The 27,816-nt window shown below is 42.5% G+C and overlaps 1 protein-coding gene across 2 annotated transcripts in view; it reads right to left on the bottom strand.

The window, feature by feature from the left end:
* Positions 1 to 27,816, bottom strand: part of DNAH9 (dynein axonemal heavy chain 9) — a 209,550-nt gene that overhangs the window by 32,145 nt on the left and 149,589 nt on the right. For both annotated transcript variants that reach the window (XM_069798868.1, XM_069798867.1), the window contains 3 exons: positions 18,789 to 18,982; positions 14,449 to 14,597; positions 10,739 to 10,866 (listed from right to left, as the gene is read on the bottom strand). In XM_069798868.1, the coding sequence (XP_069654969.1) occupies positions 10,739 to 10,866; positions 14,449 to 14,597; positions 18,789 to 18,982 (471 nt within the window). The remainder of the gene's footprint in view (positions 1 to 10,738; positions 10,867 to 14,448; positions 14,598 to 18,788; positions 18,983 to 27,816) is intronic.

Genomic DNA, 27,816 nt, shown 5'->3' with positions numbered 1-27,816 from the left:
AGCCCTCTTCCACTAAAAGCTGAGCAAAAATAGGCTGTTCTATGACCCTTTCACTAGTCAAGGTACATGGAAGGCAGATGCAAGTGCAGAAAGGGAACAGAAGAAAAAAGACAAAAGAGGGCTGGTCTGAAATCTTCACAGCACTTCCAGGATATCAGCAAACATCTGTTTTTAAGACAATTTTTCAAATTAGTACAATATGTTTTGCTTGTTCTTTTAGCACAGACATGCTTTAATGTTGATGATAGTAAAGGAAACGTGCCTAAGACTATTCCTGGGCTAATTTGTTCACAATTGCCCCTTTCTACACTATTGACCTGGTTTATGCTCAAAAATATGATGAGTGATATATGAGATGTCTATTGTGAATGATCTTTGGCCTATCCTCACTCCTGAACTGCCAAGGGGAGAGCCAGACCTCTTCATCCAACACCAGAAGCAGAATCTATGCTGACGAGGAGACAGGACAGACAGCTGAGGTCCAGTCCCACAAATGTCTCCTGGTACTGTTTAACTGACAAGTACAGACATTGCCTCAGGATGATGGCAGAGAAGAAGGAAAAATTCAGGTACAAAGAAAAATACAAGAAGAGTAAATGGGGACTGAATGAGTGAATAGAGCACGGTGAGGGTCTAATGAGAGGCTGGTAGTACCCAGGAGAAACAGAAGGTCAGTGGACTCAGCAGTCTATGGTCAGACAGGAGAGGGCAATCAAGGGAGAGATGAAGGCAGGATATTGCCTCTTCTGAAGAGATGCATTGAAACCATTTCTGCAATGGCAACTGCTACCTTGGGTCTCTCTCTGGCCTCTTTTTTCTTTTGATCAAATACGACAACAGAAAAACAGGCATCACATGGATCGACTGTATTTATACAGAATATGACACAATTTAAGGCTTAGGAAGGCATCTGAGTTTGTCTTCATCTCTTCTCCAACCAATTCAGTGTTTCATCCTTTGCTTGAACCCCAGAGTCCAGAGTTGAGATCTGGACCTCAGCCCAAAAGCAGCCATTAGTGGTATGGGAAACTGCTGGGATTTACCAGGCCGGAGAGCAAACGAGCATGAACTACAGAAAATCTGGACTGACCTGACCTCCCCAAAATTTTAAGGACAATGTTGGAACTTATCAAATTTAACTTCATAAGATGTAAAGGTAGGTAGTGATGAGCAGGTGAAATGCACAGCAAAGGACAATTGCTTGATTAATCTCAAGAAATGGAGGTAAATAAACTTTATTTTCAAGAGAACTCCATTACATTTGTATTTTAACCCAAAATATGTCCTGAGACAGAGGTTTCCAGAGCAGCTGTACAACAAAACTGGGACTGCAGTAGTTACAAAGGTATTGAAGGCCCAACAGAAACTTAATTCAATCTCAGATCAATATTTGGATTACTTGCTGGTCTGTAAGTGGATTAGCAATTGGAAAAACTTGGGAATGGCTGTTGTGACATGAAATGGGAAGGAAAACAGCTGTCTGAAATCCAATACCTTTCTCCATCTGAGTATTTGTCCCAAAATCATGAAGGAGAACTGGAGGTAGAGTGGGTATTTCTCCTTTTGTATACATCTAGGAAGGAAAAGATACTGTGGCTGGAAGGAAAATTAGTCTCTTTACTGGAGCAGAGGCTCAGTGCCAAGTGCTTATATGTGCCTTGAATGGACAATATATCTCATACAGGACAATATATCTCTCTTGCTTGTAGCTAGGACTAGTTGTGAAGTGCACAGAAAAAGGCTCCATTGTATTTACGATGCAATAAGAAGGGCTCTGCCAGTGTCTGAATCTCATACAGTTTTGCTCTAGGAGCTCACCGTTATTCAATTTAGTACATGAACCTGACTCAGTGAAGCAACAACCTATGAAAATGGAAAGATGCTCATGAATTAAATTAACTTGATCGCAAAGAGATGGAAGTGACATTTTGGCTAATGGATGACGACTATAATTAAATTTGAAATATCTAATGTCTGAACTTTTCCCTGCATCAGTTCATTCAGACATACCTCTGTAAATATGTAAACAAATTTCACTGCTTCTTTGCTATTAGGCTGATAAACATAATTTGGTGATTGTGATGGTCACTGTCTTAGCAAAAAGCTTTCAAGTAGGCCCAGAGAGGAAAAAGAAGCAGACACACTTTATGCTGCAAGGGCACACTGCTGGCTCATGTTCAGCTTGTTGTGCACCAGGACTCCCAAATCCTTTTCCTGCAAAGCTGCTTTCCAGGCAGTTGGTCCCCAGAGCATACTGGTGCAGGAGGTTATTCCTCCTCAGGTGCAGGACTCAACTTTTCTTTTTATTGGATATCATGAAGTTCCTGCCAGACCAATTCTCCAGCCTGTCCAGATCCCTCTGAATGGCAGGACACCCATCTAGTCTATCAATCATGTCTCAACACTTTTACATTATCTGCAAACTTGCTGAGGGTGCACTCTGTCCCATCATCTAGCTCATTAACGAAGGTGTTTAACAGTATAGGACCCAGTACCACCCCCTGGGGGTATACCACTAGTAAATGGCCTCCAGCTGGACTTCATGCTGATGATAAACCATTCTTGAGCTTAGAAGAGGTGATTCCTGAATATCAGTGAGCTCTCCTGGACCCCTCTTATTTCCAGGACCATAGCCCACAGGATTCTTCCAAGCAGATCCCTGAAATGGCCAAAGTCTGCTCTCCTGAAATCCAGGCTTGTGATCTTCCTTTTTGCTTTGTTCCCTTCTCTCAGGATCCTAAACTCCATCATCTCATGGTCACTGTAGCCAAAGCTGCTCCTGACCTACAGATCATCAACCAGTTTTCCTTGTTTGTGCGCAACGGGTCCAGCAGAGAACCTCCCCTCATCAGTTCCTCAATCACCTGTGCCAGGACTTTGTCATCAATGCCCTCCAGAAACCTTCTGGATTGCCTGTGCCCTGCTGTGTTAGCCCACCAGCAGATATTAGGGTGGTTGAAATCCCACCATGAGGAACATGGCCTGTGAAAGTGAGGCTTCCTCCAGTTGTCTGAACACAGCCTCATCTACTTCTTCTTCCTGATCAGGTGGTCTGTAGCAGAAACCCACCACAACCTCAGCCAGATTAATCCACCAACTGATCCTGACCCATAAGCTCTCAGCTGGCTCCTCACCCATTCCCATTCCTGCTGCTCTACATTCATGGCAGCACTCAGTCACATGAGCTATCCCAGCACATCTCTGGGATCCCGATGAGACTGTAGTCCTATGACTGCACACGGATCTGTAATTCTTCCAGTCTGTTCCCCATGCTGTGTGTGAGATGCTGAAGCTGCCCTTGGTGCAGTTGGATGTGACCCCTACCAAGGCAAACAGGAATGTGTGTGAAGACTGGCTCTCCACATGGATACCCCCAAGCTTCATCTGTCAAAACATTATAAACTCAGTTGGTTATCTCTGCTTCCTATAGTGTGCCCAGAGAGAAGAACGGAGTATCCTTCAGCAGAGACCCTTCCTACCTAGGACTGGAGGTGAGATTAATCATTCTTTCCGTGCCCACAGCTATTCACAGGAAACCAGATTACAACAGGTACATCATATAAATTGGGTTTATTCTGTTCTCACCTTGCCTAATGTTTGCATGATCTCCCACAAATTCCCACATTGCTATTACCTATTTTCATTCAGTTAAAGCAGCAGATACTACGATGTGAAGTGCCTACAAAATCAGGACAGCAGGAAAGACAGGAAATAAGACATAACAGACATGCCAAGACCCACCCATAAATTTATTAAACACCCTCTTAAAAACATTTAGGGCTTTGCCACCACAACTCTGGGGAGGCTGTGGTGGACCTTCACTGCTCAGTCAGCCAAAGAACGTTCCACTTCCAGTTCATACCTGCTGTTTTCATTGCAAGAATATCTCCTACCTGAAGCAGCTCTTTTTCTCTTTGTTATTAGTCCTGAGTACATGACCTTGCACTGTTCTTTAAATTTCATCCCATTACGACAACTCCAGACCTACAGGCTGCTCCAGTGTTCCTGTATCACATTTCGATCTTCTTCTCTATCAATGTCACCTCTCTTAATAATGTGTTAGTGCACAGCCGTTAACACATACTCATTTTTTTAAAACAAGGTCATGCCTAAAGTAAGACTGGCCCCATGACTGTTCCTCAGGAGTTCTGCTAGCAACATTCAACTTCTGCAGCTTCCCTAGCACGTTCCTGTGTGGCACTGTCTCTGCAGCTCTACTACAGTCCACATCAGTTAGAGCTGCTGTATTTCCTCTAAAACTTCAGTTACCTTCACAGTGCAAAGTATCAAATAGACCTCATCCATCTTTAGCAAATTCTTATTACATTTGATACGTTTACCTACAATTGTTTACTTAGTTTGTCCTTCAAAGTCTGTTCTGAAACTTTGCATACTGTTGAGTTTAGACTAATTCATTTGCTCCAATAATTTCCCACTGTTTTAAATACAGATGCTAAAGAATCTGTTAATTGCTAGTCAGATGGCACCCTCTGATTTGACAGATTCATTACAAAGACTTGCAATGGACTTGCAGTTTCTTCTGCCAGAGTTTTAATATTCTAGGATACAGACTATCTGGCCCTCTGAGTTGAGCACATCATGCTCTTTGATCTGATTTTCCTCCTATTTTTAATAAACGTTGTTTTCAAGAAAAGTTTGCTTGTGTGGGAGTTTCAAACAGCCAGCCCTCAAGGACAGCACATCTTTCAACCTTGGAAGAGAGCCAGCACTGAGACTTTCACAGCCAAAATATTCCAGGAAGGGACCAGGGAATCACAATGAGCAACTTGAGAAGATGCTGTGACTGGAAGGGCACAGCCCTGTCTGCTGCGTCTGCTGGGATTCATCTTCCAACACAGCTGCACAACGAGAGATGAGAGATTATTCAACTCTATGTGGGGATTTTTACACAAGGTGGAAAGATCTTCATCACAGGAAGCTTCCGTCCAATGTCAGCTGCAGAGGGCAGAGCCCTGCTGCACTCTCAGACCATCTCCTAGCTGTGGTACCTAGCTGCTTCCTACCTTCCAGGCTACAGAACTTGCCACGAGTAACAAACTGGTACTTAGCTCTATCTCCACTTTAAAATTGAACACTACTCTTTCAAATGAATGGAACCTATGGAGAGGAAGGTGGTGCCTGGTGTCTGCGTGAAACTTTGTGTGTGTGCAACGCCAACATCCTACAGCCCTGTGTTCCCCCACCATCCTGTCCTAGAATAACGTCCTAGTCTGGACAACTTTTCCATCAATCCAACCCCACAGAGACAGCTGGGGAGGTGGGCAACACAGAGGAACCAACAGAAGGCGCAAGAGGTGATGACTATCCACCCTGGAGAGCCCCAAGAGGCACTGCTGCAGCGCTGAGATGCTGGCATCACACGACAGTATGATTTAGTTGGGATCTGCACAGATCATGCTTCTCTCAGGGTGTCACACTGCTGCAGCTGCTGGGCACCCCTCCCATCTTTCTGAGAAACCCAAGAGAGAGAACAGACTTTAAATAAATGTTCAGCCCAACTGCCAAATCTCCTCCTGCTTGAATGTGCCTTTTGTGCAATGCCTAGGACCTCCAGGTTTCTGCACTTAAAGTGCTAGAGACACTCCTTGTAAGAATGCCAATGCTGTGCTCTTCCCACCTGCCTCTCAGAAAAGTGCTTGTGTGAACCTATGGGAAGTGCTTTTCATTCCCTGCCAGAGCTGCTTATTCCCTTTCAAATGAGATAGCACAAGCCTTTGTGAAATGAGCTACTTTCCATCAGCCAAATACTCAAATGTAACTCCATTTCACATCTTGAAAAAAAAGAGCGTTTGTTTGCTTGGGGCAAAAGGAATATACAGCATTTGAAAACTCTTGAAAAGGAAATTCGTTTTCTGATTTAATGACCTGCAGAGTATCCCACAGCTTGTGGCTTGACAGAACCTGCATTTCTCCCAACCTTATCAATGAGAATACAAAAAACTATTAAAATTTTTCTTATAACCTGAAAGAAATATTAAGGTGAGGGGGGATGAGCTACTAATATGTGCATTTATTTCCATTTGAATTTTTTTCTGATGTTTTTTGTGGATTTTCAGAGTGCCAAAGCAGTGGGATTGCATATTTGAAAAAACCTACTATAAAAGAAACTTCTGATTCTTCTCTTTGTCTCAATTTCTTTCTCATGGAAATGAAGACCAGTTGAACCGTTGTTAACGGCCATTTGGGTGTGACCTAACCAGAGACCAAACCTTTGCAGGCTACTGCCTACTGGGGACCAGCATAGAGCTATGGCCCATGTAGAGCACAATAAAGCTGGCCAAGAGGTTTCTGGCACATCTTTTCTTGGGCAGAAGATGTCAATGTGTCAAAGCTGAAACCTACATGCCAAGGGCTGGCTTCTGTAACTTCCTTTTTTTCTGTTTCCTGTTTCTTTTCTTTAAGACATTCTGGAATAATCAAACACTCTGCACTGATATTTGCAGCATAAAAAAAAAAAAAATCTTGCTGTTTTCTCCCCCAAAAAACCTTTTTGCTAAGAAGTGGAAGTTAATAAGGGCAAAAATAAAGATTCAAAAAATAAAAATGAAAAAGCACCAAAATACAAGAAACACTGACTGGTGCAGAAGAGGGAAACTGGTTATATAGGAGCTGTGATTCCTGGAGATGTTTCATGTACCTGACTCCCATTCATGGGACTTGAGCACTTTCAGGAGTGGGGTGAGTCCACAGCCATGCACCTTCCTCAGGTCCCCTTGCATGCCTCAGCCCTCCTAGCCCATTGGTACAGACATGATTGATGCCACCCTGTCTGAATACAGACTTTAAAGCTGCTCTCGCAGCTTCAATATCCACTTTTTCTGCTGCTTCTATCTTGTAATGATCAATCAACGTGTTAACCAGGTATGGTGTAGCAGCTTCACAGCCCCTATGATCAGTTCTATCAGGAAACATGCTGCTGAGGGTCACCAAAAGAATGAGCATTGATTTGACCTGCTCTGTAAGCTGCATTATAGCTACCACCAAGCATTTGTGCAGCCTTTTCCTTAAATCTTCTACTACAGACCATGAACAACACAGTTACAAAAAGGGCTTACCTAAAAGACAGGTCTAAATACTCCTGGCAACAAAAAGGGTTTTGAGAAAATTGTGTTTTGTGATAATACAAAAATCTAAATCTATGTAAAACTTTCTTCAGTCTTTCAAGATATTGTTTCATTGTTGTCCTACCCCCACAGCAGACCCCTTTCCACCAGTCATTACTAACACTTCAAAGTACATTTGACACATGATGTTGGAAGCTCAATCCCAAGGGGTTAGACGGTGTACTAATGTTCTGTGCCCTTATTACAGCCAGAAAAATCTGGTTTAAAACCCTCCAAACCTATGAATTGTTTCTAAGGAGACCCAGAGGCTGAACCTGATATCAAATGGATTTTTGTGGAGCTCAAAGATCAGCCTCAGTTCTCTAATGCCAACAATTTAGAAAAGAGCAGCTGCTGGGCTTGCACTGGGGTTTGTGTCTGCAGCCCTCAAGTAACAAGTTCTTCAGACAACTGCACTTTTGCCATAGGGGGTTCCTATTTTGCAGCTGGACCACCTGAATTTGTAGAGAATAATTTTATCCGTGGATTTCATTTTCTCATCATCTGCGTTATCAAATAGTACCAGTGTGGGTACTGTGATGGCAAGGGGTAGGATCTCAGCAAAGCTGAAGGTACAAGATAGCTACAATGCTGATGAGAGAGGGGCAGGCAGCTGCACTGGTCAGGCTCTGCCAGTGTGAGAGTGATTTGCTTTCCATGGGAATGAATGATTGGGTGGCTTTCTGTTGTTCTCTCTTATAAGATTAGTAATTCATGAAAATCTCCATTTTCAGAGTAAGTTGACAAACTTTCAAGTTCCCAGGGGAGACATGGATGTTGTTTTTTAATTTTGCTTCCTACGATGTCAGAAGGCCACACTGGCTGGTCAATACAATTAAGAAGGAATTGGTCCCAGGACAGCAGCCCTTCCCAACACAACAGTGGTCCTGCTTCTGTAATCCAATAAGGACTTCCCAACTGTTTCAATATCCCTTAACAAGCAGTTTCCACAAACCTAATTCCTCAACTCGTTATTGCTCAAACTACTTGACTATCATTATTTCTGGTTCCAATCACGGACCAGTAATGAACTACATGCATAAGAGCAACTTGGTGATCATATCAAGAATTTGTCTTAGAGAACGTGTGTATGAGTTGATATCAGACAGCAAATTCAGTGGATGGAAGGGGAGGTCTACTCCACGTGAGCTGAGTTGTTCAGTGGACAGCAAAATACAGAAGTGAACCTAACAGTTGCTTTTTGTCTGCTGAAAAGTAAATGGGAAGCCTGACTATAACTGTCCAGTGGGTAGGATACAGCCTCCAAATGAGTTTAATTAACCTGGGTAAAATTACCCTGACTGCCTCTTGAGATCTGCTCTGTCCTCTCTTTTATTATTAATGCAATGATTCACAAATCCTAGGACACTTTTGTAAATTGAGTTGTCTGTGTCATTCCAGATCGTGTGCAGCTGATCTACAACACTCCTGAAACCCTTTGCAAGGTATTTGTTATCAAAAGCCTTGCAGGAAAAATCTTGCCAAATAAACTTCCATGTGGCAAATATTTGCTATGATCCACCTATGACTGAAATGACAGGAGAATCCTTTGTGGGACTCTTACCCACTGACTCCTGCTGTGACGAGTTTGGATACTGATTTTACCAGTAGTTGGAGAGGTCAGAGTTTCAGCGTTGTGAAAATAGTTTCTCCAACCTTATAAAAAATAGTTTGTCCAGAGGGTGATTTAATTTCAGGTGGATGTCTGCTGACCATAGAAGAGTTTTGTTTTGACTAGGGGAGTCTTGTCTGTCAATGTAGGAGACACATATCTACCCCTCAGGCTGCTCTCCCTCTTTCTCATTTTACATGAAGCTCCAGCCCTTGGAAGGAGATGGGAACACAAAGTGAGATACAGAGACGTGTTCTGGAGCTGAGCAGCTTGGCCAGTCCGAGTGACAATTAAGTTCCATTGCTTTGTTGTTACTCCAGGTGCCTGACTGAGACACCAAATACAGAAGCTGGAGAGAAGTGGTACTGCCTGCCTCAAACACCTGCTGGTGTTTCCAAGTTTGTCCCAAAAGTGAAGTGCCACCAAGGCATTACTTCAGCTCCTAGCGGGGCCGTCACTACCTGCACTACTCAGAAGGTCTATGACAGTAAAAACAAAGGAAGAAAGAGCTCTGATCTCTGTGTTGAATCAGTCTTGCCTATATTGCTTTATTCCAAAGCACAACACAGAACTAGAATATATACATGTATAAAGTTTTATCAGTTTTGAGACTACACCAGAGAAGATCCCAGATAACTGACTGACCCTGAGGAGGTCCAACACTGGCACCAGGCAACCTGTCCTAATGGCCAATGCTGTGACTGCTGAGTTTGCCCCATGCAGTTTGCATCAAAATCTGCTAGCGGCCAGATGAATTAAGCTCCTCTCTAAGCTCACGGGGTAAACTGACTGCTCTGTGCCACCAGAGATAGTCACACTTGGCAAGTGTTGCTGGAAAACCAGTTGGCCCAACCAACAAAATCATTCTTTCATATAAATCTAATTTCTGCAGCTCTTCTGATTTAACCTTCAGTGTTAAATCAGAATATACCCCTTACTGATTGCTCTGCCCACCAGAGAAGATGTGAATGGATGAAATAAAATACTTCAGACCCACAGCACTCATCTGCTAGCACTGAAGCAACAGATGTGGAAGCTGACATTGCTAACAGATCCTTTACAGGATCTAACCATCATTGTAGAAAAGAACCCTTTGCTTTGCATTACTGACTGCAATGTCTCAAAAAGCTGCACATTTTTTTCTTCACCGTCTCAAAGGCAGATGCCAGTATTGCAGCCATCTCTATTAAAAGCTCTTGAAAAGCTCAGCATTGTACCTTAGAGGAAGCTTTCAAAAAAAGCAAAAATTAAGATCAAAATATCAATGGCATTTAATTTAAATCCAAAATCAGGCCTGTAGTCTCAGATCAGGACACAAAGCTTTGTCTTAATCTAATTTTATCCAAACAATGCAGTGATAATAAACACTTATAAAATCCACATCAAGGAAATCAGAGGGGTTCCCAAGACCTGTAATGAGAGCTGGCATCACTGACTCTGCATATTAGCAAACCCAAGCACTCACTGAGTAAGTGGCTCCAGAGAGCACTTGACAAAGACAGAGCTCCCTTCACAGCCGAAAAGGCTCTGAAACATTTTGCCGAGTTGCAATAAGAGCTTCAAACATTTACCAGTTTTGGGATGCATAAAGGAATCGGCGCCACTGCCTCTGCCTTTCCTAAGGTGGTGTGCATGTTCTCATTGCTCATTTAAATACATGGTAAATTTTGAGAGGTAGTAAGAGAACTGGTCTAACAGCTCTTAAGAACAAAGCTCTTTATTTATTCATGAAGCAAATAAAAGCACGGGAAAGTGTAGCACAACCTTCCCTCAGAGGACTCCCTACAACTACACACCCTACAGAAGGCTCAAAGAGCAAGAAAACCAAAATGACAATGCCCAATAAAAGTAATAGATAGCAGCAAGAAGGTAGCTGCTTTGGACACACAGATGACACCTTGTCCCATCTCCCACCACATAAGAACAACAGACTGCCCTTGCTAAGGTGATCAGCATCAGGTAACCTGGGAGAACGGCAGGACTGCTTCCAAAGGCACCGTACCTGAAGGATGACCCAGTGACCCTCCTTCGCAGCCAGATCTAGAGCTTGTTCAGCAACTACCTCTTGACCTTGTCCAAGGGAAACATTGTGGAAATTCCTGTTGTTAAATGTATAACCAAGTTTCTTCCCTAAAAGAAAAAAAAGAGCAACGTTCAGCACTTTTACCTGGAACAGCAGGCAGCACAGCTGAGCTCACACAGCAGCAGTGAGGCAGAGTTCAGTCTTATCAAAAACCCTCACAGAAGAGCTATCACACTTCTTATAATAGTTATCTTGTCTCTCGCACACTCCTTGCCAAAGCACTGAAAACAGTAGTGGCTTCTTCCAAACTACTTTTAATTACAGAGCAGCATCAACACAAAGGTACATTATTACAAAGTGCCTCTTGTTTAAAGAACAGTATTCCCCTGCAACCTTGTGTAAAAACATATTTTACAGTGATAGGAAATTAAAATAATTTCCTGCTGATTAAATAGGCTTTGAACAAGACATCGTTCGGTGGGGAAATGCACCCTGCGATGCATGCTAGAAGCAGCCAGTAATCTTAGGAATGTATTCAGTTTTGAGAGGGCAGCTGAAATGAAGTCTGTGTGAGCTTTCTGCGGCCTCGACCAAGGCCTCCCAGATTTCTTGGATCTAGAGATCAGTCAGCCCTGCAGATTTCTCCTGGATCATCATGGGCTTTGGCAGGTGTGGAGTTGCCTCTGAGTGCACCACCACTGTAGGAAGCATCCCACGTGTGTGAAGGCCCACGGTCGGTGGACTGCAGAAAAGCCCACGGGAAGGGGTGCTCCAGGAGGCACTGCAGACCATCTCCTACAGTCCCTTCGACATCCCTGTCTGCACAGTGCAGGGTGGGAATCCCAAACCCCATGTAATTGACTATCCTGCTCTGGAAGAAGGATGGCATCTATTTGGTGTTTCTTCATTTAGTCTGTGATACTCTGTCGGACTCCCCCGAATTCTCTGTAGCAGCCCAGTGCCTCAGACCCTTTAACTGATCATGGCTAAAGATCTCCTGTTTATTTTTCTGAATCTGTCTGTCATCCAAAGATGGAGGACTCCAGTTGCTTCTCGTCTCACAGGACAAGCAACTGCCTGGAGCAAGCTATCTCTGCTGCGTGCTCCTCAGAAGATGAGTACCAATTTGTGCTGTCAGAGGGAAGCAGCCCGACAAACATCCACACTGGCTCCCTGCATCATAGTAGGATGCATTTGGCTCAGCCAGGGAGTCAGTACACATGTCCCCGTGTGCTGATCCCTTGGGATTCCCTACATTTATCTCTGCATGCAGATTTGCCTTTGCGCAGATGGTGCACCCTTAATTCCTGATTTCTGCTACAAGCAGACAATTTTTATAGTAAAACAAGGAAAAGATTTGTCTTGCAAGACTTAGGATTCAGCTCTTGGTACAAGATTGGAAACAGATGCCGTAAGTAAAACAAACATCCAAACTCTTCCAGTTGCTCAAGCTCTCTGCTTAGCCTTACTACAGCAACCCCCTGGGATACTGCCCTCCCCATATTTGAGAGTTTCCAGTTTTCTTTCTCACCATGTCTGGTGGATGACAACTTTGAGAGCTGCTAATCTCTCCTCTGCCTTCAAGACCCATCCTCTCAAGAAGGGATGGGGCCAATTTACAGAAGGCAGGCTGCTACCCCAAACCAGGTGATTAATAATAAAATCAGTATCAGTTGTTATTTCCACTTCAAGGATAGGAACAGGACTGCAGAAGGGTACACAGTAAGCCTGCGCTGGCTGCCTCACCAAAGACGATGCCAGCCTTCCTCCTTCCTTGCTGGCTTGGAGAGGAGAGGGGGCGGTGCAGTCAGGCTGCCCCAAGGAGGTGGGGGAGCTTTCCAAGCCCACCAGTGTTTGCTGCAGGGGCCTCCCCATGTTGCCAAGGAAAGGTCCCATGGGTGGGCAGCATCTGGAAGAAGCTATCTGCCATTCACAAGAATTATCTAGCCAGACTTGTGCTTTAATAAAACCTAATGAAGGGCAGAGAAAATACCGAATAATGAATCCAATCCAAACCCCAGTGAGGCAGACTTGAAGGCCGGTGCAGCTGCACTGAAACAATGGTTTTACTTCATTAGATTTTTTTCACTTTTACTTGCTGTAACTTTTCTGGCTGACTAACCCCAGGTGTTCAACTACACTCATCTTTACAATTCCAATTAAACCATTCATGGTTGGATTTTAGTGCTTCATTTCCCATACAAGAAAAGAACACAGTGAGCACAGGATCACTGACGTGGCTCCAAATGGAATCCAGGCACATGACAGGACCTTCCTCAGAGGGGGTCCCCTTCAGTTCACAATAATGAGACCTGGTATCAGGGCAGAAAGAGCATGAAGCACAATGCAAAGCCCGGGAACACCCCACAACAGAGCACTGTGATCTGGCCTGTGGCTCAGGCTGCACTGGGCTTTAACATCTCTGAAAGCTGCTTGTGGGAATGTGGGTGAAGACTGACTCAAACATTGTTTTGGGATGACCCAGAAGGTGCATCATAGAGAGGAAAAGAAATCCACAGGTCAGTGTTCTTCTACCACTCGCCTGGATGATGGCTTAGTTCAGTGTTACTGGTTTCTCTGCTGGGGCTGCCAGCCCTGCTGATGTCTAGTCTGGAGACCTGCCTGCTAAAAACCAGCCAGCAGCAGTACTAGGGTAGTCTGATATGTAATTAAAACAGTTTAAATATACTATACTCCACATCACTGGGAGCATCGGGGCTTGACCACAAGTCATGGTCTTGGGGATATGTCGAGCGCATTGCTGGAGAAAGAGAAAAGACATCTGATGAGCAGAATGGCTATCAGGAGCAGCCCTAAAGCACTACCCAAAGGCACCCGACTCCTCTGCTCCAGAGGGATGGAGCCCCTCCACTGTAACAGTCTTGAAAGAAGTGACCGCAGTTACCTCTGTTCAACAGTCAGAAGTGACCCCATTTCCAGACCTACTGTAATTGCTACAGCCAGGATGAAAATGGCAATCCCTCCACAGTGGATTTGAGACCCAGAGCAAATTTTGCACATTGGCAGCTTTAGAGCACAGGCACTGACTACAGCAGTCAGTGCACAATGGAAATCACTGCCTTCTCAAATAAGGCACCTTCGTGAAGCCCCTTTGGTTTTGAAGCCAGCTGACAGCACTACATCTGACCATCCACACTAAAATCAACTCAGGAAGGATGGGAGTAAAAACTGGAAACTCTGCCACTAACCAGCAGACTGTTATAGAGAGCTGTCACTTATTTTTAGCTATCATAGAATCATATAGAATACCAGGTTGGAAGGGACCTCAAGGATCATATGGTCCAACCTTTCCTGGCAAAAGGCAACCCATCTGACAGCATATTAGACATCTCTGATGTAAATTACAGGTTGTGTACAAGACCAGCTCAGAAATTGTTGCAGTGTGAACCACACTGGGAATCCAGGCAATGCAGGAAAGAGACAACTTTAATTTAAACTTTAGATGAAAATCCAAAATCCTTTAATAAAAAAAAAAGAAGAAAAAAAAACCAAAACAAAAAAACCTAATCACATTCTCTCACAATTATCTATTTTTAACAGATTACTCCATTATCTACAAAGAGATGAGGGGAAAAAAAAAAAAAACAGAACAAGAATGTCATGCCAAGATAATTATGCAGAAGATAAAAAGTAATGCTGTGGTATGCCTAGAGACATGATTTATTTACCTTGTTTCTCCACATCCTTCAGTGGGTCGACTCCTGGGGACAGGATAAAAAACACTGGGGTTGCAGGTCCTGATTCCTCAAAGGTTGTTGCAAAATCCAGGGATCTCCCTACCACATATTTACTGCCAAGCTTTTCTTCTACAAAATCTCTGCCAGAAAGAAAAAATTTTTGCCTGTCTACTATTGTTCAGAAAAGACAGATTCCCCTGCAAATAATCACTTAATTAGTTTTGATTCTGCTGATTCAAACAAATTAGAAACTAAATGAAAAAAATGGGCATGAAATAATTTTAGACAGGATCTGCAGGCTAGGCTTCTGGAGTTATCACTCAATAGCAATGTTTAGCACTTTTTACAGGAGTAAAAGGACACATGGCACACCAATATCTGACAAACAAAAGGAAATAAGAAGGGAAAACAGTGGGACCTACCAGCCCAACGCTGTATTCAGAATTTCAATACAAGTACTGGCTTGATTCTAACAAAGGTTTCTCAGAAGAGAAGAAATAAGTTAATGTACAGAAAACTGCCGTGTACTTTGTAATCCATAAAGCCTTTGAGAGGAAACAGCATTCCTTTAGATTTATCACCAAAAGTCACAAAAGGTCCAAATGATTTACAAAATTGCTTTGTTCTGGAAAGATAAAAGGGAAAAGCTCTAAGAATATCTAGTGCATGTAGCTTAGCCTCTGCATGAGAGTCACAAGGAAAAATACAACTGAGAGAACAGGAAAAAATTCAGCTCCGCAGCTGCCTCCTGAACAGAATACAGGGCATGAAGAATGTCCAGGCTGAATTTCCCCAGCATGAGCTTCCAAAATCACTGCTTTAGAAAAAGAGGATACAGTGAATATTGACTCAAAGGTAGGAATGTTATATTCAAACCCCAGGAATAAGCAGTTACTCTTCTAGTATAGAGGCATAACTCAGGCCTTTTGAAAACCTCAGTACCACAGGTAAGAAAAACATCGGCCAGTTTTCACCCAGTAGGTACTACCAGAATAAGGCAGCCAAATTCTTTCTGAGAGAGCTGAGAATCTCCTTCAAGGACTAGTGAAAGGCAGTTGGAATAGAAATGCCTAAAGGATTGCAAAAGAAAAAGCTTCCACTTTGGTGCCTCTTTCAAGTAGATTTTTCTGTTCTGGGTCAAGATTTGGTAAAGAGTTGCTGGAAAGCTTTAGTCCACAAAGTTTAAAGAAGTCCATCAGATATGAGGTCACAACATTCTTGGTTTACATCAAGTCTCAGCTCTATGAAATGATGCCTTGGAGATTCAGAAACACAACTAATGTGACTTCGAGACTTTGCAATGGACCACACATGCAGGAAAGGAAGGCCTGCCTTCAGAGACAGGACTGGAAGAGTGCCTACACTTGGTGTCTTTGAAACAAGGTATTCATAGGGGTGGTTCACAGTATGAGCAGTAGGATTTGAGAAATGGTGCCAGAACAAAAAGCAAAAATACCCTGCAAGACAAATGACTGGTTTACAGCTTATCTAGGTTATATAAAGCTACAGCTGCTTAAGATCCTTTATCTGAAGAGTCCATATAAGTTTCATAACCATGGCTGGAGGTGCCAGCTAACAGAGTCCTTAGTCATTCCGTGTTGTTTCAAAGGCCTATCCCTCAAGGCAGTAGTACCATTGCTTTTGGAAGGACTTCACCATGACCAAGTTATACCTTGCTAGTAGCTGCTGGACTGATCTGACCTCATCATGGATGAGGAAGCATGGAAGCACAAGGTGTTGCAAGAAGCTCCTTGCTGATGTTCTTCAATAAGACTGAAGGATGAAATAGGTATTTACACCTGAAAATACCTCTTGAGGAAATTATGGCTCTTGGTGATGGACAATAGAGCACCACACCCATCTAAGCTCTAAGAAATGAGTCAGGGTAAGAGTGGTTTCTTCTGATGGCCTCTTAGGCCTAGGGAATAAAACAACCTGTGCAAATATCCCCAGGGATCTGCTATGAAGAGTGGCTGAAAAACCTAACTTCCAAGACAGGGAAATGCAAGAAGCCTGTACAGGAGTGGATCATTTTAGATACCGAAGAGCTTCCTTGACCATCTTTTGGAGCTGGCACATAATGACATGAGACATAAAGGGTCCTGCACCTCTCTGAACAGCAGCTGGAAACGAGGTAGGGATATTCTAGGGCATCTAAAATACCCCTAGTCACCTGTGTTTATGCTACCAACTTACTCCTTGACTCCCAAAATGCACTTGAGTGCTTGTCAAGACTCTCAGAGAGACAGAAAGGTTAGGACTAGTAGTGATGTCCATTGACCATCAGTAAGGTATTTAATGTTAGCATATTTAACTGATATACAGAAGGAAGAGATCTGCAAGTTGAGAACTGCAAAACAACTTGTGGGATCCAACGACATTGCAGGTATCTAAAACTCAAGGAATTTGTTAACACACACATGATCTTGAAACACTACTGGCTAAAGCCGGGATGTTGAAGCTGAAGTCCTCATGGTTGGAGTACGCAGCTCACCAGTGCTCTACAAGATCCCCCACTTTTTGAAGGGTCACGGACACAATACAGTTTTGACCGTGCTTAGGAAAATGAGACACCAGATGACCATTAGCCTTCTGTGTGGTGGCTATCAGGAATGCTGACTGCATTAAGCTCAATCCAAAGACCACTTTTCCTTCCTTCTTCACTAACTGACATGAGAAGGACAGATGAAGAGACTTTTTCCATAGAGATGGATGTCTTAGGAACAACAAATTTCTTCACTAAGGGAACAGTATCTATCTTAGCCAGACTGCTTGCTGAAGAAAGGTCTGAGGAGTATGATGCTATCAAGGACGAACCAGGTCGTCAAACATTTTGACTGTCATTGTTACCACTAATAATTTCAGATTTGCTTTTGGGGTATGAGATTTCCCTAAACAAAAGCTCTTCTTAAGCCTTTTGGGCCTAGTGTCTGACTATCCTATATTTCAGGAAGAATTTTAGTCACAAACATGTACAAACAAAGTATTGGGGAAGGCACTATGAACTGTTACTGTTTGCACATGTTTATGTTCTAACCTACTTCTAGATAAGAAGAAAAACAAAACAAAAATTTAAATACTCCTGTGCAAATAGAAAAGCTTGACATGCCCAGACCCTAAAAATATCCAGCCAAGCTTTTGAACTTGGATTCCCTTACCTTTTCATAAAAGAGAAATATGAAAGGTGTTGAAACTTTATGTTCCAGTTATTTTTGAGCTATGTGAGTACCACCATTTTGACTGAAGGAAATGAATTAAACTTGCTTAAATGAATTACGCACTTAAAAGTTTAGAAAGACAAGAGTTTATTTTACTCAAACTAAAAAACAACAGGAAAAACAATCTTTTCAGCTGAGAGAACACATGGACAATCCAGCCCTAAAAGAGTCAGAAATTAAAAAGAAGATGGTTTAGAATAGTATGATTATGATAAATTATAGATTTTAATTTAATAAAAGATAATAACTTTGACCAGAGGGAGACTTCACTCAGTCTTATCTGCATTCTTCTGTGAATTTTAAAGCACAAACAGAAATCTAGTTCATACACTGAGTAATACGATCTGCTACATGCACCCATATACACGCACATGCCAGATGGTGGAGCAATATAAACTATTTGAGAGGCAGTAGCATGAGAGACATTGCAGAAATGTCAAATCATAGACTACTAGGACAGAGAAGGTAAAAACAAGTCCTAATGGAGTGAAAGACCTTTAGTTTCTCCTGGAACAAGCATATTGCTTTTGCATACTTCCATAAAGTTTAGACTTGCCTAGTTACCTTCACTACATAATTTACAACTACAACTTTCAGAACTAGCATCACATAAATTTTGCATTTTACAAGAAAAAAAAAAAAGAGAAAACTTCTATAAGACTTTCCTTTACTTCTACACTTTATTCTTGTGCCTAAGTAACAGCCATAAAGGATCTAGTAACTAAAATCAACCTTAATGAACTCTAGAAGTTCTACTGATCATTAAAAGACTCTAGCAGATGCATAACACCTGTATGATGATGCTCATTTCTGACTTGGCATGTCTGCTCCTCACCCAGTGCTAGTTATACTTCTCTATCACTACTGGTGACATTGGGGTTAGATCTCCCTAAGCAAGAAATTCCAGTTAAATGAAATGTGTTGACTGTCTTACACAGTTCAGAGATGACTCATTCATCAGAGTCCTTTATAGGAATCCATTTTGCAGAATTCACATTCTATAATAAATAAATCTAAACATATTTCTGAATTACTTCTATCCCCCAGAAAACACAGACCCAAAGTTGCCTGTTAAGCAAGAGAGTTACAGAGATAGTAAAGAAGTGTCCCCACCTGACAGCGTAGGTCATGCGATCGGGTCGGATGGCTCTCATTATGCACAGGCGCTGCAGAGCTGACTTGTTCTTCCATTCCTGAGGGAACTTCTCCTTTTCAGGACACTCAGATTCAACAAATTTCTTCCACCGTTTTGCAGACCCCTCAATATCCCGATCTAGGTTCCTGAATTCCTCCATGGATGAGAGCACCTGGAAAAATTCAAGGAAGGTCTTCAGAAGAACAATCCTACATGGCTCTGAACCATTTTTCTAACATCACTGACTGCTCATGTTTTGCTCCACCAGACAGGTCATAGCTGGAACCTGGGAGCCACAGCCAGAAACCCACCCAGATCAGACTCTGTCCATTCTCCTTTTCCCAACCCTGTTGTCAGCACATTGTCACAGGAACAGGAATCGACATGGCCCATTCACGAGGCCACAGGAAAGTATGACTGAGGACAGTTTTATACTTGTGGAAGGTCTTCTGAACTGAAATGTGTCTCAAGGCTGCCCACAGAATGTCAGTTCTAAAATCATGCTGCACCTAACACAGCCTTCCCTGATGCTCTCACCCACATCACTGCAACGCCCTTCGCCAGCCAGTGAAGCTGCACACAGCATCCAGGCCTTCTCCCCTGCAGCACAGTTGCAGACACATGGGAGTTTGGAAGTGACAATACAAGGAAAGGATGAAAGACTTTGGCATCATCCACAATGCACATCTCCATAACGCAAAGTGAGAAGAAATCTGCTCTCCTGTTTTGAGACCAGAACTGAAAAATCTCAGGTGACAAGCACTTGCTACTGTCAGTTATCCCAGAAATGTGTTTTGGATAGCAGCTGGAAGTTTTGAGCCCATGTCTGACAGGAGAGCACATTGCTGGCATTCCCGTGAGCTGCAAGTCTGCAAACAGTCTCCTTACTGCTTCAACAGAGACAAAGACAATTGTGCAGCAAAAAATCACAGCAACTGATGGAAAAATGTGCTTTTGTATCCAGGGTGCTCAGTATCCAAAGCTAAACAGAGACTCAGGCACGCCATGCTCACCAAAACTGTTTTTTAAGGGGTTTCACAGTTGCAATATTAATTATCTTCATCTTTAGACACATGCAGTTATTTTTCTCTCCCTGTTCCCCCATGCATATACCTCTCTATCTGCATAGTCTGATGCACATGCTCCGTGAAAACCACAACACTGGGACTCAATCATGCAATTGGGGTGACCACGGAGCCACAAATCTCAAGAAACATAATGCAAACTATAAATGGGTGGATGCTTTCTTTGTAGAAGCATGCATACCATACTGTGCCATTGGAAAAAACAAATCACTCAGATTTATACTTGTCAAATACACACAAAGATTAACTTCTTGGTGCTACAAGTCTGTAGCTGAAACAGGTAGCTGAAGAACACCCCAAAGAGCAGCTGAGCAAGGCAGTAACTAAACGATAATTACAATGAAAATGTAGCTAGATTTTGTAGCTAGAAAGTGGCAACTATAAATGTTATGCAGAGAAGTAAAGAATCAAAATTATCGTTCATACAAGTGGTGGCAAAACGTATTGCACAGCTTGTAAGGTTCTTCTGGATTTCAAGCAAAATTCTCGCTGAAACAAACATCTTCACAGCATTTTGCATAATCTGAAGCTGTAAGCAGTTGAACGTGAAGTGGGAAAGAGTAGTAAAGTATAAAAGACAGTGAATGAGCTATTTTCTATAGAAACAGAAGGGCACACTCATAGCGAAGCCGAAGCTTCTTGATGGGCAGAGGTGTTCCGCACCATTAATGCTCCAGCTCACATCCCATACAGCTCCACTATGGAAAGCAACTGAGAAAGCTCCTTGAAAAATGCTGATGTCACACCTTGTCCAGATCAACTGAAAAAATACGCACTTGCCATGGGGCTTTGTAAGTCATGCAAGTGCCCTGACAGAAGTGCTGGGAGATTGCCTTGGATACGATGCTGTTGCAAATGAGGCAGAAGACACTGAAGGTCACTCTGCTCTAAAAACTGCAGGAAAGCCATGCTTTCCCTCCGGAAAGGCTTCCCAATGAGAAGACAAGAGCAGAGTAAAACTTCGGTCTTTCTAATAGATTGAGTTTAGTCAGAAGCCATATTTCAACACAGAGACCTAACAAAGGGAAGGCAGGCATCAGAAAAAGGGGCTTCTTATAACAAATGAGTTCACATTTGTAGCAGTGGGAATGCCTATAGGCGACAGAGAGAAAGAGGTTGTAAAGCTGTTCCCAGTGGGTGCCACTGACCCAGGACATTTGTTGAATATACACTCATAGCATCACAGAAGCAATGGTCGGAAGAAACTTCTGGAGGTGTCTAGTCCAACCTTGTGCCTGGGCTAGGTCTACAGCCAGCACTGGATCAGGTCAGCCATGTCTTTGTCTGCCAAAATGCTGACCTATAAAATGAAGCGCTCTCAGCCTCTCTGGGTGCCCTGATGTAGAGCTGCACTATCCTTCTGGTAAAGATTTTTTTGTAATACGTTCAAGCTGAACCTCCCTACCTGCAATTTGTCACAGTTGATCCTTATTACATCACATGCCAATAACAAGGAGAGTTTGGCTCTGTCATCTTGTAGCTGGACAAATCCCTCTACCTTTCCTCATAGATCATGTGCTCTAGGGCCAGAATTAGAGCTATAGGCAGAGAAGTGCTTGTAGATATTACTATGAATGTTCTGCAACAAATCAAGCCTTGCCCGAAGTCACAATTTCATCAATACCTCCACAAAAGGCACAGCTAAGAGCAGAGTGCTTGCAATACCACTTGAGAGCTACAGCATGGACTGACTCAGTTTGGCGCTGACCATCTCCGTGCCAAACTCCCAGGGATCCTGAGAATTTCATGAAAAGGAGTGTGAGCAAAGTAGTGATTCAACAGATGTTGTTTCCATGTGTGGATTAGCACTAAAATGGAGAAATGTCAGCGACAGCAGTACTTTCTCCAAATTCAGTGCCATATCCTGCTTTCTGTGGAAAACTAAAAACCAGAGCACAGAACATGAGAAACTGACATTGACAGGAACAATACCATGTGTTCTGATCTGCCAAAACCTTGTCCTTGCAGCAATAAATTTATTTGATGCACCTCTCATAGCTGAACACAACACAACGGCAAATGTTGAATTCAGTGGATTCTTCAGTGCAAGTGCTTATATAAAACATCTTAACACTGTTGACTTCTGAAGTGACTTACTTAAAATACCGCTTCAGAACTTTGGCTGAAGTCTCTTCATTGATGTTAACAAGGAAGACTCTGAAAAATTTCTTTCTTCTTACTAAATGACAGACATGTAATCAGAGATGATAGTCTGTCTCTCCCTGAACAACATGTTGCAGAATCAAGAAAGCTCTAATTGCAAGTATAAAGTCTGTATTATATAAATTAACTCTAAAATTTTCATTAGTCAACAATTTTAATTACATTTATTAGGAGTGATGGTATTAATAAGAGATGCTGCTATTTAAAAGCTAGTGCAGTGAAAGCTATCTCAAGCAGTAATCTTTCTGTGAATATTAATTGCTTTTCAGTACCTCTGCTGTGAATTTTTCCAAGAAACTTACACCAACAGTAATACATCACTGTTTCCAAGCAGCAGGAGTAAAAGCAGGAATGGTACATTGGGACAGCAGATGGGTACTACACATCAACCTGTGCAGCATGGCTATTTTTGTCAACATAATAAAGAATACATTTGTCAATTAGAGTTGTCATGGAAATTGAGAGAGACAAAAAACATTGATCAAAATAAAACATGATAAAAAGGGCTGGAAGACTCCAGTTCCTATCTTTGCAACCCACGCTATAATCATCTCTGATGGCTGGAAACAGACAGGAGGGTCTTGAGTTTATATCTCAAAATGAGACTTTGCCAGCAAAACAGGTCTCTTCACACCACGTCAAGGCAAGGATCATTGTTTTCTCAGAGAAAATGATTTTTCATTCACTGACTCACAGACAACTTGCTTTATCACTTTAGTTTTCTTTGACAGTTTCTCTTCTAAGTAAGAACCAGCTTTAAACTGGAGCTGATATGTCAGCAGATCTGTGAATTTCACACATTCACAAATGAAAAGTACTCTCTTTCCCCCCACAGCTGTAGAAAATACAACATGTATCAGCCATTGGCTTTGAGAAAGAAATCCTAGCTGCCATTGCAAGTCCCAGGCCAACGGGCACGACGAGGAGATGACACACTCAGTTTCCCCTCACTGCTTGCTGCCTCCAGAGGATGGGCTGAGTCTTTAGTGAAAAGAACAACTTCAAAGGTCTGGTGTCATTGCTATTGCATGCAATTTATCTCCTAGTGCCAGAAACACTACAACAAGCTTTTGTAAATTTATTAGAGAAAACACTTGCTCTTATCACTAAAGGCAGTTATTCTAAGGACACCATCTGGTCGAAACTGGCCTCAAGTTTGGCCATTGCTTCATAAGTTTTTATAAAATCTAAAACTAAAAAAAAGAGATTATCTCCATGTTTTCTTCCCCTCAGCTCTAAAGGAAATTATTCTTAAAAAAAAAAAAAGCTTGTTTAGTATTTTAAACTATTTCCATAATTTAAAAGACCCTGCCCCAGAGTCATCTGACTCAAGAACAGCTCTGGGGCAAGGGAAGTCAAAACAGCATCTCATTACCATGCTCTGTGCTGACATAGTGTGGAAAATAATACAGTGCAAGTAAAACCAGTGCTGCCAGAGTGAGCTTCTAACACCTATTTACCAAGTTCCCCAGCAGCCATGGGACTGGTTTTTAAAAAGACATAATGAAATCATAATTTAAAAAGTGAGGTTTATTTTTTAAAAAGCTATCTTTACTTTTTGAGTCTTCAGGTTATACCTGATTCACACTTTCAATCTTAGCATTTTATATATCTTGCTTTTAAAAAAAAAACCCACCTCTACATAAAAAAATGAGGTCTATAAGGAACACACTGAAGATCAAATGTCCCTCTATAGAAATCACACAACTTGACAACACTGGAAAGAAATTATATTTAATATTCTTGCAGTTTTAATAATATGTGAGATTATTAAATCCTAACAATTAGTGCCGATTTCATTTGCAAAATTAAGGAGATGTCTTTTTATGGATTACCTTATACAGTTTTTAAGCAAAGCAGGCTCCACAAATAAAAAGTTCACAGCGCTCAGCAGTTGTGCAACTGACCCTGAGACTATCTTCTGGGAAGGCGGTGTCATTTGCAGAAGCTGCAAGAGTTTCAGTGGGCAGGGATGGCCCCCAGCAGTGATGTGCACATACTGTGCAAAAGACTGGCTTTTAGCAAGCCAAGCCCATAAGCTAATGATAGTTGAAAGGGAACCATTTTTAGATGTCAGGTCAGGCGTGCGGCAAAGCTATCCAGGTTCAGCTGAGTGTTTTCAATACCAGCACCAGCATTAGATTCAAAGTCTAGAAACACTCCAGCAATTCAAAGCATTTGAACTGTGCATCTGTCGCTGTGGCTTGGCTGCGCATTTTGGAGCTGTGATTCACCAACCTGAGGGACACAGGTTCCCAGGGAGGTCTGGGAAAGTCCCACCACAACTCAGCTTCCCAGTTGTCTGTCTGTACGTGGGCTTGTAGAGTTTGAAGCAGCTTGTGTGGGAACTTTTGCAACAGGTTTAAAGCAGAGCACCTGTATGAATGCCTGATGCTTGGGAACAAACATGCGTTTTCAAAATACCTTCTAAAGGTCTTGCACTGTCCATGTGCACTGCGAGTTCTGCGTATATAGGTTTCTGCAAATATTCATAATTTCTTTCATTCATTTTCTGCAGGTGGCCTAAATGTCATTAGGAAAACCAGCATCCCCACAGTTGGAGAAAGACAGCTCCTGGAGGAATGGTAAAGTCAAACCTGCATCTGGCTTGAATTGATATATTGGATCATTCAATAAGTAGACGTATAGGCAGATGAATTACTCTATTTGAATACTACTGTTAACTGTAAGGATTAATGTAGAAAATGATGGATTATTTGCCATCGTTCCCATAAACCTTTTCCCAAGGTTTTGATTTGTATTATTCATTCACTGAAGGTGTTATTTTCTGTTTAGCTGCACTAATTAAATTATTCAACTCATAAGAAAAATCTCTACCGACGGTAAAAATAAAGATATGATGGGTTTGCCAAACTTCAATCACCTTTCAACACAAACATGTTATTTTTAATCCTCTTATTTCTTTCATAAAAGCTTACTGACAAGCTCACTGCACTGTATGCCCCTGTCTTCATTCAAACTTCTCCTTGCTTTTTCCACGTGTCTAAATTATACTGGGGATAAAAAGTATGTAGTGCCATGACATGACACTATACAAAAACATCCTTCTGTTTATCTGTACCACCCTTCCTAGAGCATCACAAAATGCAGACACCTTGCGGTTGGACGACAGAAGTGGTCTGAGGAGTGATGGGTTGGATATTGCTACCTCTTCTTGGAAAACTGCCAGTGAAACCTGTATCATAAATCAGAAGGCAATGGCATCAGCACTCAAGTCCTTCCCACTAGTATGTTCTTACAGACAGCTCTACTGGATAGGATAGGTCAGCAACAGAAATGAGATTTAGTCATAATCTTTGTATTCTACTTGCTTATAACCACCCACCAAATTTTCATAATTTTGCCCGAGATGTTTCACAGCTAGGTTCATATTGACATTTTACTTGCATTTTCTGCAAAGGTTGTTCAAAGTGGTTTTGAAAATGGGCCTTGCAAAGTCAAGCTGTTCTGCCAAGCCATACTCTCCATCTTTCCTCTTCTCTCTTTGATGCTCTCCAGCAAATTAGGGACACGCACCCAGGACCAGAAGCTGGCCATGGGTCCCTGATGACAGCTGAAAGGTGGTACTTGTGTATTTCTGAAAAGTTCCCTGGATTTGGCTGCTATATATCACAGAAGGGCCAGCACCATGGGCCAATGCACAGCAAAACTGAAAGGGAAAATAAGTCTCATGGACTGGAAGAGCTCAACTGAAGCATCTGTTCCAGCACGTCACCTGCTGGAAGGCTCTCAGGGTCCATGGTTCTGTGTCCTGATATACATATACATATACACATACATATGGACTCATCCTTTGATAAGGTTTCTCATAGCTCTTTTCACAGCGATGACCTCACCCAAGGTTTCATGGTGACACCATAGCAGAACTGGCCTTGAGAACAGGCAACCAGACTAGAAGAGGAATTAAGCTACAGAGCTTCTTCTCTGAGAGCTGGTGCTCTCAGGCCCCTGACATAATCCCGTACATGCTCACATGACCTGCTCGAACAACCACAGTAATAGGAACTGCAAGCAATCTGTGCCAGTCCTTCACTATTCTCTACTGTCGTGGTTTAACCCCAGCCAGCAACTAAGCACCACGCAGCCACTCACTCACACCCCCCCACCCAGTGGGATGGGGAGAAAATTGGGAAAAGAAGTAAAACTCATGGGTTGAGATAAGAACGGTTTAATAGAACAGAACAGAAGAAACTAATAATGATGGTGATAACACTAATAAAATGACAATAGTAAGAATAAAAGGACTGGAATATACAAATGATGGGCAGTGCAATTGCTCACCACCTGCTGATCGACGCCCAGTTAGTCCCTGAGCAGTGATTCCCCCGCCCCCACTCCCCCCAGTTTATATACTAGATATGACATCACATGGTATGGAATACCCCATTGGCCAGTTTGGGTCAGGTGCCCTGGCTGTGTCCCATCCCAGCTTCTTGTGCCCCTCCAGCTTTCTTGCTGGCTGGGCATCAGAAGCTGAAAAATCCTTGACTATAGTCTAAACACTACTTAGCAACAACTGAAATAATTATCAACATTCTTCACATACTGAACTCAAAACATAGCACTGTACCAGCTACTAGGAAGACAGTTAACTCTATCCCAGCTGAAACCAGGACATCTACCACAAAGATTTTCCAAATGTCTGGTGTGAATCTTTCTTGCAGTACTTTGAGATGCACCTTGCTCTACCCTTTACTGATACAGAAAACTGATTGCTTTTTTGCCTTTGGAGGACACTTTTTGAAGGTTGTACCCTCCTGTCCCCTCAGTCTTGAGGTCCTCAGACATAACCCTTCCCCTTCTCCCTCTCTTCAATCTCTTTTCACAGTCATGTTTTCAGGTATCTGAAACTTCTCACTGCTCTCCTCTACCCTTTCTCCAGGTGGTCTGCATCTTTCTTAAAATGCAATACTCAAAGATCAAACCAGATTACGGCAGAGGCTTGACCAACTCTGAGTGAAAAGCATGTCCCCATGGCTCTGTCAGACTATATTCTTTGCACAGGGATGCTCCTATTCAGGTACTGGCAATACTGTGGTCCACTGATGCACTGTGATCACACTTTGGGGATGATACAGAGACCACGAGTGCTTCCAGAAAAGGCCATCTCATGTGCCACAACACAGGTAAAGCCTTGGTGTTACCATCAGGGTTCCGGAGATTGTTCCCGGTTGAAATTTAGCTGAGCACTTAATCTGCAGTCTTCACAGCTGTTCACGTGAACCAAACTGCCATGCAAAGGAAACGTTTATGAGCTCTACCACAAAACAAAGAGCTCCAACAGGTCCTTTGTGGCAGATCTGGGCTTAAAAGGAAGAACTAATAAAGAAGAGACAAATCCAAACCATTTGCCTTCCTTGCCTTTCCAAAAGCATCTTACACATCTAGGTACAACACATCATGTCCAGAATAGGATGACTGCTTGCATGCCCTTAGTTGCTAGTACAGCTCAGCCATCAGACCTTTCTGTGGTCACTCCTGGGTCCACAGTCCACTGGCATCTTTTCAGAAGTGCACTGCAACTGATTTTTTTTCTATTTTTTAAGCAGATCAATAGGACTTCAAAAGATATACAATGTCTAAAAAGGATACATTTGATATCTAAAAGATATCTCTAATGAAGCAATTATTTCCCTTCTCTTCCATTTAGAAGGTGAAAGAACTTTTACATTCAAAATGACCAGCTGACAGCAGGCTTTGTGTCATGGGTGGATTGAGAATGAAGGACAAAGGCTGA

This window comes from Haliaeetus albicilla, chromosome 12 (assembly GCF_947461875.1).
Source record: "Haliaeetus albicilla chromosome 12, bHalAlb1.1, whole genome shotgun sequence".
Taxonomy (NCBI): domain Eukaryota; kingdom Metazoa; phylum Chordata; class Aves; order Accipitriformes; family Accipitridae; genus Haliaeetus; species Haliaeetus albicilla.
This window is presented reverse-complemented; position numbering and strand designations above follow the sequence as displayed.